The sequence below is a fragment of the Lagopus leucura genome, unplaced genomic scaffold, assembly GCF_019238085.1.
Source record: "Lagopus leucura isolate 7727_CA_CO unplaced genomic scaffold, USGS_WTPT01 Super-Scaffold_100004, whole genome shotgun sequence".
Lineage (NCBI taxonomy): Eukaryota > Metazoa > Chordata > Aves > Galliformes > Phasianidae > Lagopus > Lagopus leucura.
Window position 1 is genome coordinate 58,531,963 of NW_024962264.1, and position 13,683 is coordinate 58,545,645.

Genomic DNA, 13,683 nt, shown 5'->3' on the forward strand with positions numbered 1-13,683 from the left:
TGGAGTGGAGGACAGCAAGCAGCAGACATTGTGACCTACTGCTTGGCACCAAGACCAGGGTTCATTTCTTCACGTGGATAACAAAGACAGGAAAGATGCAGGCAAAATGTATTATTTATGTACTGATAGTAATTTAAATTACTGAATATCTTACTTACTATTTAGATACCAAAGAGCAGCCTCTCGAATCCCATTTCATCATGCACAGCTTGAGTTTCAGCTGGAAAAAAATCTCATGCTTCCTTGTACATAGTGAGCCAGTTTGTGCCCAGATAGGTAGGAAAAAGCCTTTACCATCTTCCAAACTATAGATAATCTTCAAATGTATTCAATGTGTTCGCTACATGTGCATTCCTCTCCGCAGAACAACCTGCAGATATCTGCAGTAGGTCTTAGTGGACCCTACTTCATTTCATTAGTCTGCTAGAGAAACTCAACCTCTATTTTCTAATCAGTTTCCACTGCAGAACAGGAAAATGATCCCTGATCTTCATATCCTGGCAAAGCCATCACACTATTGCCTATTCTAGGTAGAGTCCATTCCATTTTGTGGAAAGAATTCTGTATTATCAGCTGGATCTACAGCTGAAGAGTTAGAGTATCAATTAAAATGTGGCTGACTGAGGCTCAAGATTCACCTCCAAAGGACCCTGTGCAACACTTAACAACTATGTTAAATACCTAGACACAGGGGGCAGTTTCAGCTGGAGAAAATAAAGGTCACACCCAGAAAACACAGCACTTTCCAAACTGTAGAATTTACCATCAGAACACAGATAGGAACCAAGCCCAACTCACACCAGGCTGCACTTGCATATTAACTACCGAGTTTTTCAGAGCACAGAAAAATCTCAAGTCGTACAAACTCAGAACGCCAGTTACAACTCAGGTTGTTCAACAGCAAGCTCCCCTCCTTTGACAAAGATGAAGGCATTTTAAAATTCAAGATATCAAAAATTAGTTTTTTTCAGTTGCAATAACCTACGTCATGAATAATGTATATAGGCATAGATATATAAAGAAGCAGACTTTTAATCTGATGATATCTTGTTAAGAAAAGGAAATCTGAAAACAAGTAGGCAATTATTTACCATATAACCGTAATTATGTTTCTGTGGGGCCTCTGGAGACCAAATTTGTTAGATTATGAAAGAAAATATTTAGTAGTTGAGAAAAAATTTTGATCCTGATTTATATTATAGTGCTTACACACACACATAATTCATCACAACTACAAACTCTCATCACCACGGTCTAAGTATGACCAGTAGAGTTACATTACATCTCTGTTATTCTTTACTGAACTTTCAGTAATGTGTATTTTTTATTCATCTAAGGAATACCTTCCCAGTTCCCGTGGTATATAGTCAATAAATCAGTAGGATTTTCTAATGGCATGAAACTAAAGACCTTGCTTTCTAAGCAAGAAAATTTGAGCAAGGGACATTTGAGCAATATATAACACCACTGTACAAACAGAACACAGAATAGAATCATAGAATCATAGAATTGCTCAGGTTGGAAAAGACCTTAAGTCCAACCCCCCCACCTTACACTTGTGTAACAGGTCAAGGATGTATTTCTGTGTTACACGATCCTGTACAGCATGGCTGCATTTGCATTTGGGGTGAAGGTGAAGTTGTAATAATCCTCCAGCTATATATGGACTCAAAAAATACTCATCATATATTTTTTCTTCTTGCTTCAAGAGATTGTACCTGCCTGCCTTTGTTTGGCTATTTTGGCCAAAGCTAGAAATGAACTGTTCAAAGATCAAACATTTTCTCTTTACAGCTACAGAATTTTCCACCTACCAGCAAAAGATTAAATGGCAGAATTTCATTATTTAGCGTTCCTCTACAGTGACTCCATATCAGGAGTAACCAAGATGTTAGTTGCAAGGAATGAGGTCAGTGCCATCAAGAAATCACATCAAGCTATGCTAACAGGCATGCAAAAAAAGTTCAATATTTAAAAAACCAACTTTATAAGTCCATCTTCCAGGTATAGGTCCGCATAGAAGGAGTGGTCATCATTGATAATTCTTCCACCTTTAATGAGTAGTCGGTCACTCTGGGAGGGAAGAAGAGGAAGAAATGTGGTTTTGTTCAAATAAATAATCATAACAACATAGTGATTATATCAAATAGGCTTATAGTATATGCAAAGTCATTAACATCAAAGCACTCACCCTATATACAGATCTATGCCATAGACTCGGGTGAGTACATAGATGGTAGAGTAGAAAACCATAGTTTCACTGAGTGCTTATTACTGCTTTTTGGGATATCACAGTGGTCCCATCCTTAAAGCACACACAGGAGTCAGTATACCACAGTATATTCAGAAGAAGCAGAGTTCTAATTCCCCTTCTGAAGGAGTCATGCTGGAAACACCAGCACCCTACTCAGAAACTGGAGAAGTTTGCAACTTCAGTGCATAATGCTTTTGAAAGACTTTCGCCAAGTGACTGTGAATGCTGAAAAACTGAAGCAGCGAGAACCTTCTCACCCCATTCATATATTTAAACAGGCCATTTATTATAAATTATTTCCTTGGCTCACCAAACAATAACTCAGAATCTATATTTTGTCCATGCCTTATGCTCCTCACTCCTGACTCAGTTCTTGGCTTAATTACAGGATGACTCACACACATAAACCATGCATGTCTCAAGTTCCCAGTTCAGAAAACAACTGAACAATTCAATATGCTTTCTCATCTATGAAACTAAGACAACAACTGAGAGCTCCTAAAAATTTACAGATAAAAAATGCTCAGCCAGAACTAGGGGTGTAACAATAACCTTTCTTCAATGTGACTTCTCTGATATAGGCCCAATGTTGAACACTGAGCTTGTATTCAAAATTTTGCAGGTCTGAAAGCTATATAGCCCTCCCTATGAATCTAGAGAAGCATGAAGGGAGAACTACCTGTCATTTATAAAGACATTTTAAATACAGTGCATGACCACAGGAGATGTACACAGAGAATGTGAGTCTCTTCTCAGGCAGGGGGAAGTCAAGGCCCAGATCCGCATTGCAGTACATCCCTGGGACCTGCCTTGGGTGTTGGAATCCTTGCCTTAAAAGATGCAGACAAATGCAAGTCCTCACTCTGGAATTTGCCAGACTGGGCTCCACGTTCTCTTCCCAGTCTCTCTGCTGTCACTCACAATTACAGTGCTTACAAATCAGCAGCCTGAAAAGTCATAAATTATTTTGCCATGTGCTGGCAGTAGTACCTCTTCACCATGATGATTTATACACTGTCCACTGACCCATGGAGAACTGCCTTCCTACACGTTAACACTGTCTTAGCACAAAGAGGCAAGAGCTCATTGATATGGACAGGGAATTCTACTGGAACACTGCATGTACAACTGCTAATGAGTCAAAAATCTGCACGCTCAGAGAGATGTTCTATACTTTTTCCTTTCAAAACAGAAAAAGATGCATAATAAATAGGAGTAAATGTAACAGGCGAGGAAAATAAGATAGACCTAAAGTAAAACAAAGTACAACTCCAGTAGAACAACTGTAAACACAAAAAAGGATTTTATACATTTTATATAAAAATATATGGGTCAAAAGGAGGCATCAGAAGAACTGAAAATAAAAGGATATAAACCCAGTCTCAAGAAAGCACTCAATTATGTGACTCATCCATTAAATGAAGATTCATTTATAGTTTATAAAGGATTATTGACTATTTAGATCTAAATCACTCCTTCTTCAGCATTTCAGAGGGTCTAAGAAACTGCCCAAGAAAGAGAACCACACTTCACAGAGCCTTTCAATGTTAAAATTCCTGACACCATTCTGCCCAAAAGAAAAAACAAACCCTCCAACGCTGCTGCAAAAGGAAGCAGGTCTTGCACCTCAGCTGGCTGGTAGCTAATGTCCCCAGCCAGGAACAGGAAGCCAAGGGAGATGAGGTTGCCAAAACTCCACAGATTCTGATGCTTCCCATTGCTCCCCAGATCTCCCAAGCTACTGGGGACATGAGCTACCATGCAGATGTCTGTGGAGCCTTGCCCAGCTCTCATCAGGACCAACGGATGCGAAAACATTCCCGACATACATTTTGATCCGAGTGAATCAGCACGTCCTGATGAAAAGGGATTTGCTGGAATCTTTCCCAACTGCTCAAGTTGTAAGTGCATCCATAGGAAGAGCTACAGATTGCTACAAGTCAGAAGGACAAGCAAATGATGATAGTGATGGGTTGATGGCTGGACTAGATGATGTTAGTGGCCTTTCCAACCTTAATGATTCTATGAAAGGTACTCTGACACAGAGGGTGCTGACAGGCACCAAAATCTCAAGTCAGACCTTGCAATTTTCTATACACAGTGCCAAATGCCCTGGAAAACTTGTGATCAAAGTCCTCTTCTCCCTGACAGCACTGCAGGCCAGAGGAAAGCTGCACCATGGGGAAAGCAGGGTGGGAAGAGTGCCCCAAACGCAGGCCTCCATCACCTAGTGCTGGGCCACGTTCCCCACTCCCAGCTGTAAATCTCCTCCGGCAGGACGTTTTGTTTGCCCAGTTCTCAGATGTGCCCCCAGCCACGGGCTGACCTCCGGGTGCTCTCACAGTGCAAACAACAGCGTGCTCATTGCTCAGCCCAGCAACCACAGTACAAGCCTTTATGGGCCTGACAGCAGGAACGCTGTGCAGCGAGAGGGGGAATTACAATGAACACTGAAATGGAGCGATTCACTGGGTGCCAAGCTTCAAGACAAAAATTCCTGCTCTCAGTGACGTGGGAGGGGAGGGAAGCACCACTGTGAGTGCATACAATTGCTCAGCATTTATAGAGGCATTGAGCTGAGGTGTTTCTCCTCCACCTATTGCTGCAGCAAAGCTGTTTGCTTCTGGGTTTGTGGCTGGGTGAAACAGCTGCAGCAGGGCTATGTGCATCCTTGCAGCTCCATTTTGCAAATGCTCCAGCTGCTTGCAGCTCGGCTCCTCTCACTCACAGCACTCCGCCTTCAAACCCCATGCACTGCTTTACTGCTGACATTTCACTGATCGCAGGCCGGCTTCTGCTTTATCTGGCAGCAAAGCCACTGAGCTCAGTCTGTCACATGACAGCAGTTTTCACGGCAGCAGAAGGAGATGCCACAGCCTCAGCATCGCTTGCTGTGGGAGGAGGAGCCCAGACACCAGGCTTTTGCTGTGTTACAGCTATTGTCTGCACTACAGCACGAGCAACACGAAACATCTGTGGGCTGGTGACAGTTTGTACAAATCGCCTGGTTTGATGTTTGGGTTTTTTAAAATCAGCTTGGCTCAGCTCTTTCTGAAGTATGTTCATATTTTCAAGTGTTCCCCATGATAAGGGGCCAGCAGAGCCAAGCAGGGGTGTGAACCAACATGCAGTGACCCACACAATGTGTATGAAGCTACTGGGGGGCCTGAATTCTGCATCACTGCCCTGCACAACTGCCGGGGAAGTCAAATCCCTTGGGTTAGTAAATCATTTACCTCTATCTTCAGATCAAAATGATCCAAATGTTAGATTTGAAAGAACAACTGCAAAGAAATTTAAACTATCCCTTTTTTCATTTACCTACTGCGCTCAGAGCTACACATATTTAAAATCACTACATAAAACAAAATTCAAATACATTTTTTACATCCTCAGTCTTCTAGAACATCTGAAAATCGCAGCAACAGAAGGAATAAAACTGGCATGAAATGATATAAAAAATAAATATTATTTGATCCTAATGCAGCATGCCATAGCACAATGCAGCACAAGCTGTAGAAAACACACCTCTCTGCAGTACCAATACACATTGTACTGCGCTTGCATGCACCTCTCAGAGAAAACCACACCTACAGTACAAGATGGAGGTTGGGGAAGGAAAAAGCATGACAGAATCTGACATTATGTATTCTAACTACACAAAAAGAGTCAAAGAGAGTTCAGGAGTAGTGTTTTAATCAAATGCCAGCATCCGTCCGGACTGCAATCCTGATATATTCTATTCTATTTTTGTTTTTCTTTCAAGAATAGAATGTCTATCTATTACACAACCAACTCTAAATCAAGAAATAATGTCTTTTTAATCATTTACAGTTTGCTCTACAATTTAACTACAATGAAATTCACGTGATGTACTCAGCAAATAGCTCTGAGTACTGCTTTGTGCTTAGATTTGGAGTTTCACGATTGCTGCAATGCAGCCATTGCCAACTGCAAAGGTTTTGCAACACTTTTAGCCCCAGTATTTCCAGGCCTAAAGGAGAAGAAAACACTCTGTAGTGATTTCATCCTTCGCACAACTCCAAGGACTTACTAGAATATACCACTGTCCTCAGATCTCCACAGCAACAAAGGGTGTATTCTCTAAAATTCGGAATAGTGAAGGGCCCTGAAGATGACAAATGATTTTATGCTAAACAGCAGTTAAAGAACAGTTCAAATTCTGAATTCACCTGTATTTTCAGTTCTCTGCCCATAAGTATGTGGTTTAAAAGACACATAACATAACATAACATAACATAACATAACATAACATAACAGACATAAGAAGGCAGTGGGCTATGTTATCTCACACACTGCCAGGGCATTCATCTTTACTTTTCAGCATTTGAAAGGTAGAATCCATTATTACTAAGTCTTTAAAAGGACCACTGGGAGCCAAAGAAAAAAAAAAAAAAAAAAAAGACACAGCATCCCTATTTTAAAGTTCAAAAGCCCAGGATGATGCTTGTGTTCTCCTTGGCTATGAATATTTGTAAGGGAGCAGTGCCCCAAAAGCAAAACTCTCACTGGCAGACCATGGAGGGAGAGTCCTTCCGTGCTTCTTTGCATTTCTAATTTCCCATAGCAAATGAGAGATTTACATTATATTTCCTTTTTAGATATCCTTGGTTGCCTATCTATGTTCAGAGCCAGTTAGACTGGGAAACCATTGCAATACAATATGGTTCAGTTACCTTGGGTTTTGCAAATACTTACAAATAAGGAACATTTTTAACTTAATGCCAAAGGAAGAAAGATATCCTTCCCACAAGGAATGCTTGCTTAAAATCCTTTCATAAGGATCAAAGCGCTATAAATGGGATTTCATGAGTGCTTTCTGCTTATAGAATATGTGCTTTTAATCAGTACGATTCCACCCTTTCTTTTGAATTTTATGTCTAGGTTGCACTCCATAGGCAGTAACTTTTAGCTGTAGTGATCCCTGAATTGACTGGGGGAATCACTTGTAAATATCATACCCTTAAGGTATCACATCTGCTACATTACTAAAGGAGAATCCTGCTTTTAAGGCCCTTTTCTTAACAAATGTACTCCAGTATATGGAAATTCATTTAGAAAGGATTATGGTGATTGTAGTAATGTTGTATCTTGGTCTGTAGCCAACGTACTCATTCATCTTTATTCATTTAAAAGATCTGATGTTCCTTTGTTTCCCCTTTGGAGACCTTGCTTTTTATTCATCTAGCAATTCTCATCCTTAATCACTCAGTCTAAAAGGGCTACTCCTACAGCTACAAACTCCACAGGGATTTCTTCACTGTAAATGTCATCTTCGCTTTGCTTTTGGAGCAGAAGCACAACAACATCTCACTGATGGCAATCTTCATTGGCATCAGCAGGAGTTTCACCTAAATATGGGCTGCAGGGTTAAACTTATCACACTGTGTGTTGTAAAACCCAGCTCTCAGGTTACACACTGGTTACGTCAGTTAGAGCTGATCTCAAAATCCCAGCAAGCCAGACATGGGCAAGGCTGAACTTGGGTATAAATAACAACAATTCAGCAGTTTCCTGCCACATGCCACTGAACTAAAGAGCAGCTTTATCTGTGTTTTAGTCAGAAACCTGCATCAGGTTACCTGGGCATATCAGCCTTGGCACCAGTTAGAGGCACTACAAGTAGATGACAGCTGGCTGAGACCATAAGGAACCCCTTCTCTGGCAGAGGATGTGGATGCAAGAGAGACAGAACAGGAGAATATATCTTGACTAGCTCAATGCAGTGGGTGCACATGCGTGTTGTTTGCATGTAGATGTGTAAGTCATAGCAGGTCACAGTGCCTGCTGCTCCACCAACAGTCCTTCCACAGCTTCTTCTGAGCCTTGTGCAAGGTGGACTAGGATCACCATCTTTGTTGCGCCCTCACTACTACACTTAGGAGATCATAGTGTAGATTTTACTGCTAACAGTGGGGACATTTATAATTCAGCAGGAACATAAGCAAGAACTGGACATGTACTACAAGTTGAAATTTCATCTGATTATAAGGACAGTAAAAGACAAGGAAAAGTAATTCCAAAGCAAATCTATCCCAAGATACAAGGCTGCCATTTCTACATGCATAAAGATTAGAAAACTACAAATTATTTTGCTGCTGAACTCCTTTATGCTGATTGTACAGAAAATGAGGCTTCTCCTTTCTACTGCACCAATAAACTTCCAATGGAAGAAGCAGAGAACAGGACCCTCATGTCAGGGAAGTGGCTTACTGCCAGTGGTGGCTCTCAGCAACTGTGACTTCCTCAACAACCATTTTCAACATTACTTGTCTTCCCAGACAGCAACTGTTCTCCTTCCAACACCCAAACCCCAGGGCAGTTCCAACACCGACAACCCTGATGGGCACAGAGGATGCTGGCTGACAAACTGGCAGTGGCACTTCTAGGAACCACCACCCCAGCCCACATTTTCTATCCCTCTGCCAAAGATTTTAACCTCCAGAGAAGGAGATGGAAAGATAGGTCACCAAAAGACCTACTGTGAATGTAATTGAAGGCAGATGGAAGTGATTGAAGCAGATGGAAGTGACTGAAACAAGGGTTTACTCTTCTGGAGAAAAAAAAGGAAAGAACAAGACATCACAAAGTCATAGAAATGGTGGTTTCAGATTGGTTTTTACCAGTCAGCAAAAGCATCCCTGGAGCTGCCAAATTCAAGCCCAGAACAACAGGCAACAAGAATTCACAAATGTTCATGGCAGACAGGCAAACTGAGAGTAGCCAAGCCTATTAAAAAGCTACTGATAGAAAATAGATGTATATAATATTACAGAGTAAGAGAGGATCAGAGAGAAATCCCATACCCAGGTGATTTAAAGCAGTACAAAAAAAAGTGCTGCCCAAATCAGTCTAAATCTTGCACCAATAACAGGATAACAATGTGGGAAATGTTCCCAATGCCCAGCAGTCAGCAGCTTTTCAAACCCTTTTGGCAAGTCACACATCCATCTGTATTTCCACGTAGAAGTGGGTGGGAAAAAAAGGGGAGATGTGGAACAGACCCACATCCAGACCAGGGCTTAAGACTCAAAATATTCTGCTGTCTTCAACTGAATCCTACTTCCTTCTCATCTCTCTCCATGTCAATCAATCCAAATGAGTACAACTAAAATTAATCTCTGTGCCCACTCCTCTGAATTTCTCCACCCTCTCTTCACTCTTCTGCATCTGCTACTTCTTCTCATCTCATACCAGTTCTTCTCTTTCCTTCCTAAGTGTGGTGAGATCCTTCCCTTGCAAAACCTCGCTTGTGAGCTGTCCCCCACATCATACAGTCCATCAGCTCAAGGCCAGCAGCTCCTTCCCCCTTGGAAGTACCAACTCTCAGACCCCTCCCAGGAACGCTACTTCGTCCCCAGGGGTTTCAGACACCCTTTGCTTCTCCCACGTGTTCCCATACACTGGCTATGTTGACTGCTCTTCTCCATTTGCTCCGTGGAGTTGCCTTCACACCTCCTCCTCACTGAGCTCACGCTGATTCTGTTTTAACGGTTGCAGTTGCTACTGGAACAAGTCCTGCTACAGACATCTTACAAGCCATATGCTTTTTTACTTAGAATGCTGAGTTCATCTGGGCTGAGAACTTGCTTGAAACACTAACAAAACACACAAGCCAAAATGATTTGCAATGGCTATTTCAGTGTCACCATCCCCATTGATTCCATGCAGCATCCTGCACAGGAGGAGAACAATGGTGACGTTACAGCAAGAGGCAGGGGGATGCACCCTGGAAAATCTGCTCTGAGAGCACAACCCAAGCACAAAAGATTGCCACTTCATGCAGAAAAACACCTCAGCAATGGCTGTGCTGGATGACTGTGCTGCACGTAAGGACAAATGCACTCCTGCAGATGCACCCATGGTCACCACGCATTACAGATCCTTGTCCCCTCCTCATCCAACACTCCTGAGCCAGGGCAGTGAGACCCTCTAGAACTCAGCACCCTGCTGAGGGCATCACCAAAGCACTCACTAGTTCAGCATATCTCTATTTTACATCACTCCAGCACCTCTATGGGGCCTCAAAGACTGAGCTCCTCACAGCAGCTACAGTGTCTCCAGTCCAACAACTGCATGGGAGCATTGTATGGGATATAAAGGGAGAGCCCTGAACAGTGATGAAACCATCCCCTGCTTCCTCCTGCATGAAGATTCCAGTGCTGCAGACTTGACCCTCAGCAAACTCCCAGAGTGGTCTTGCCAAATCCTGACTGCAGGGTGGGCATGGGGCTGGCCTGGTGTGGGATGCTATGGGATGGCTCCCATCCCCATACAGATTTGCCACAGGAATTAAGCACAGTAACAAATGACATTTTTTGCATGATTTCAATATTGCTGTTGTTGTTGCATAACTTTACAATGCTGTCACATTTCCTCAGAGCCCAGAAGGTTTGAACCTGCAATGCATTTCCTCAGTGCAGGATGAGGAATGTGGAATAGGGATATGCACAGTTAGAGCTGGTGGATGCTTCAGGGGCAGGAGGTGTGTGTGAGGTGTAACTGAGAGTGCTGATTTGCTTATGCTGGAGAGGAGATGGCCTAGAAGTGCAAAAGATGGAAATAAACAAAGGCAGTTGATGCCCAATACTTGCCAATTTCCCTGATGTTAATTTATGCTTTTGATTTGGTTATAAAACTCAACACTAGCATTAATGAATATTCATTTGTAGAAGCTTTCATGCATCCCATTTCAAAGGGAAAGGGCCTTGGGCTTTCATTTTTCCCAGCACTCCCCTCACATAGAAAGAAATTTGAGGAAGTGAAGGAACAGTTCACTGGATGAACTGTTGATCCCAAGCAAGCACTTGTAATTCCTCTGCAGTCTTCTACTCTGAACTGGAGAGCACTTCAAGCAGCCACAGGTGGGCACCTGCTGCACACCAGGGCTGAGCCCCACACAGAGCAGCCAGCACCCACCCAGCAGGCATGAGGGGCTCCCAGTGCAAGGGAAGCAGCAGTTGGGCAGCCAGCATGGGTCACACCTATTCTCAGAACTGAAGCACGAGGAGCTGTCCCCCATTGAGCCCACACAGCAGCCATGCTCTCATCCTGACTGGTGTCCATTGGTAGGGGAGAACTGCAGCTGTTGCACCCATTGGTACCACTCAGCCCTGCTTTCAGAAAAGGGCTGTTCCCTTCATGTCCAAATATTTGAGCTAAAGGATTTTTTTTCCAATTACAAGAGATAAAGGTCCTCAGGTGCTCACAGCCACATCACATTGGCTTGAGTGATGCCTTCAGAGTACATTTTGCCTTCTCCCAAAGCGAGAAGCCCTCCTGAAAGCCACCCCCCCCCCCCGGTCCTGAACAGCAGCGTTGGCTCTGTAGCCACCACACCCACCCACAGCCCAATCCCTGGCTCCAGAAGCTCTCACTCAGCGCCCCAACCCCTTCTCCATCACCCCCACCCCGACTCCTGAGAGCAAAGCAGGGCCCAGCTCAGGGATAGACCCCACATCATCTCTGCATGGCCCCACTAGGGAGAGATCGCCCACAGAAGCCCCCTCCCCGCCAGCTCCGCCTCGCCTTTATAGGTCTATGGGGAACAATATATTGAATAAAGGACCCAGATCCTTTCTTTCTGCCGTGGAAAGAGCTCTTCCATTGTGGTCCCGCTGGATGCACATAGGAGGAGGATGGTGACGATTAACCCTTTGACTCCTGATCTCGACACGCCTGATGCATTCCCAGCGCGGAGGTGTGGGCGCTGGCATCATGGCGCTCTCATTTTCCACGCTCCCCCCCACCCCCCGCCCCTCCGCACCCCCGGCCCAGCCCGGCCCCCGCCCCTGCCCGCTGCCGGGGGCACGTCGTGCTGCAGCGTCCCCTCCCTCTTTTGTTCTGCCGAGCCCGGCGGCCCCCCGACCCCAAACCACCGCCGTCGGGCCCGAGCTATAAGGCGAGGTACGGGGAAAAATTAATAGCGAAATCGCCCGCCATCAAACCAGACGGATGCGGTACAGTAACGAAATCAAATGAATGAAACGAAAACGAACCCAGCGCAGAGCTGTGGAAGGAGGCAGTGGCCCCGCAGCCGGCAACCCCCGAGCCCCGCTCCCCGCCGCCCCCTGCGGACTCTGCGCGGCCGCTGAGCGCCGTTCCCTGCCCGCTAACAAAGGCGCTGGTACACCGCCGGGCTGCGCTTACCGTGATGTGGGGGATGCTCTTCTTGCCCTGGTACGACATGTCGGCTCCCGCCCGGAACGCTCCCCAAACAGCGAGAGAAAAATAACGGTGGGGATAACGGGAATAAGGATAATTCGGATGCTGGGGCGGGGCGGGGGGACCCGGCGGAGCTGTGTAATGGAGGCAAAGTTTCCTCGCCCGGAGGAAGGGGAGCGCCAGGCGGAGCCGGCACCTTTTTTTCCAGCTGCAATAAAACAGGGACGCGGCTCCCGGGGGGGTCAGCGGGCGCTGCCTCTCCCGGCGGCAGCAGCGCCCTCCCGGCTGCAGGTCGGAGCGGGATTCGCTCGGCTCAACCCAGGAAGCGGTTCCTTCCCTCCTGTCCCCCACCCCTACATCCCCCTTCCTCGGCCCCCCTTTCCCTGCCCATCAACCCAGCCACTCCCTCCCACACCGGCGCTGGCAAACGCCGCCCACGGCCCCGGCCCCGCCGCCGCCCTATCGCGGGCTGCGGGCACAGCGGGGCTCCCGTGCGTCGGGAGTGCGGGGTGGGATCCGGGGAGGGTGAAAGGCACCGCGGAGCTGCCTCCGAGTTAATCCCCGCCGTGCAAACGAGGGGAGGACACTGCGCACACGGCGCTGCGACACGCACACAGGCACGTGGCATCTCCCAGCCAGGTCGCTTCCCCTACGCATCCCCTCTCCAGATCATCCCTGCTCAGCGCTCCAGAGACTACACAGGGTCCGCTGTGCTGCCAGCTTATCCTCGCCCCCACAGCCTTAGAACTTTGGGGACCTGCCAGAGCAACACGCGATGTGCTCCGAGACATCGCGGGTGTCCCAAGCGATGGGGGATGGTCATGGTGCGCCCTCCCCGCTGCTCCGACACAGGGGTGCGGGTGGGGTGGGAAACACCGCAGTGCAGCTCTGCACAGACACCAAGGTCGCCGCAGTGTGCGGGGTGGGCGCGGAGCCGTGTCCCCTCCGGGCTGCCGAGCACCGGGTAGATCGGACCCCTATTCACGCGAGGAGCGGAGCTCCCAGCCCGGCCGCAGGCGGGTGGCCGCGAGCGGTGCCAAGCGGCGGTGCGGAGACACGGCTGAAGGCCGCGGTTCTTCCTAAAGGGAAATCAGTGACAGCCCCGGAGCCGGCCTGGCTCTGCCTCCGGCTCAGTTGCTACGATCGGAATAGATGGAGGCGCAGCTCCCCCGCCCTCGCCTCACTTTTTCCTTAAGTCTACAAAACGAACCCAGGTGGTGAGCCCTCTCCATCCTGCCCACAGC

At 46.3% G+C, this 13,683-nt stretch overlaps 1 protein-coding gene across 2 annotated transcripts in view; it reads right to left on the reverse strand.

The window, feature by feature from the left end:
* Window positions 1–13,683, reverse strand: part of CRMP1 (collapsin response mediator protein 1) — a 43,271-nt gene that overhangs the window by 28,239 nt on the left and 1,349 nt on the right. The window contains exons 1-2 of one of the 2 annotated variants that reach the window (XM_042870817.1): window positions 12,425–12,733; window positions 1,985–2,073 (exon numbers count right to left, since the gene is read on the reverse strand). In XM_042870817.1, coding sequence (XP_042726751.1) covers window positions 1,985–2,073; window positions 12,425–12,463 — 128 coding nt within the window. In that variant the 5' untranslated portion in view covers window positions 12,464–12,733. Of the gene's footprint in view, window positions 1–1,984; window positions 2,074–12,424; window positions 12,734–13,683 lie in introns of those variants that run through there. The other variant, XM_042870815.1, reaches the window with a different exon arrangement.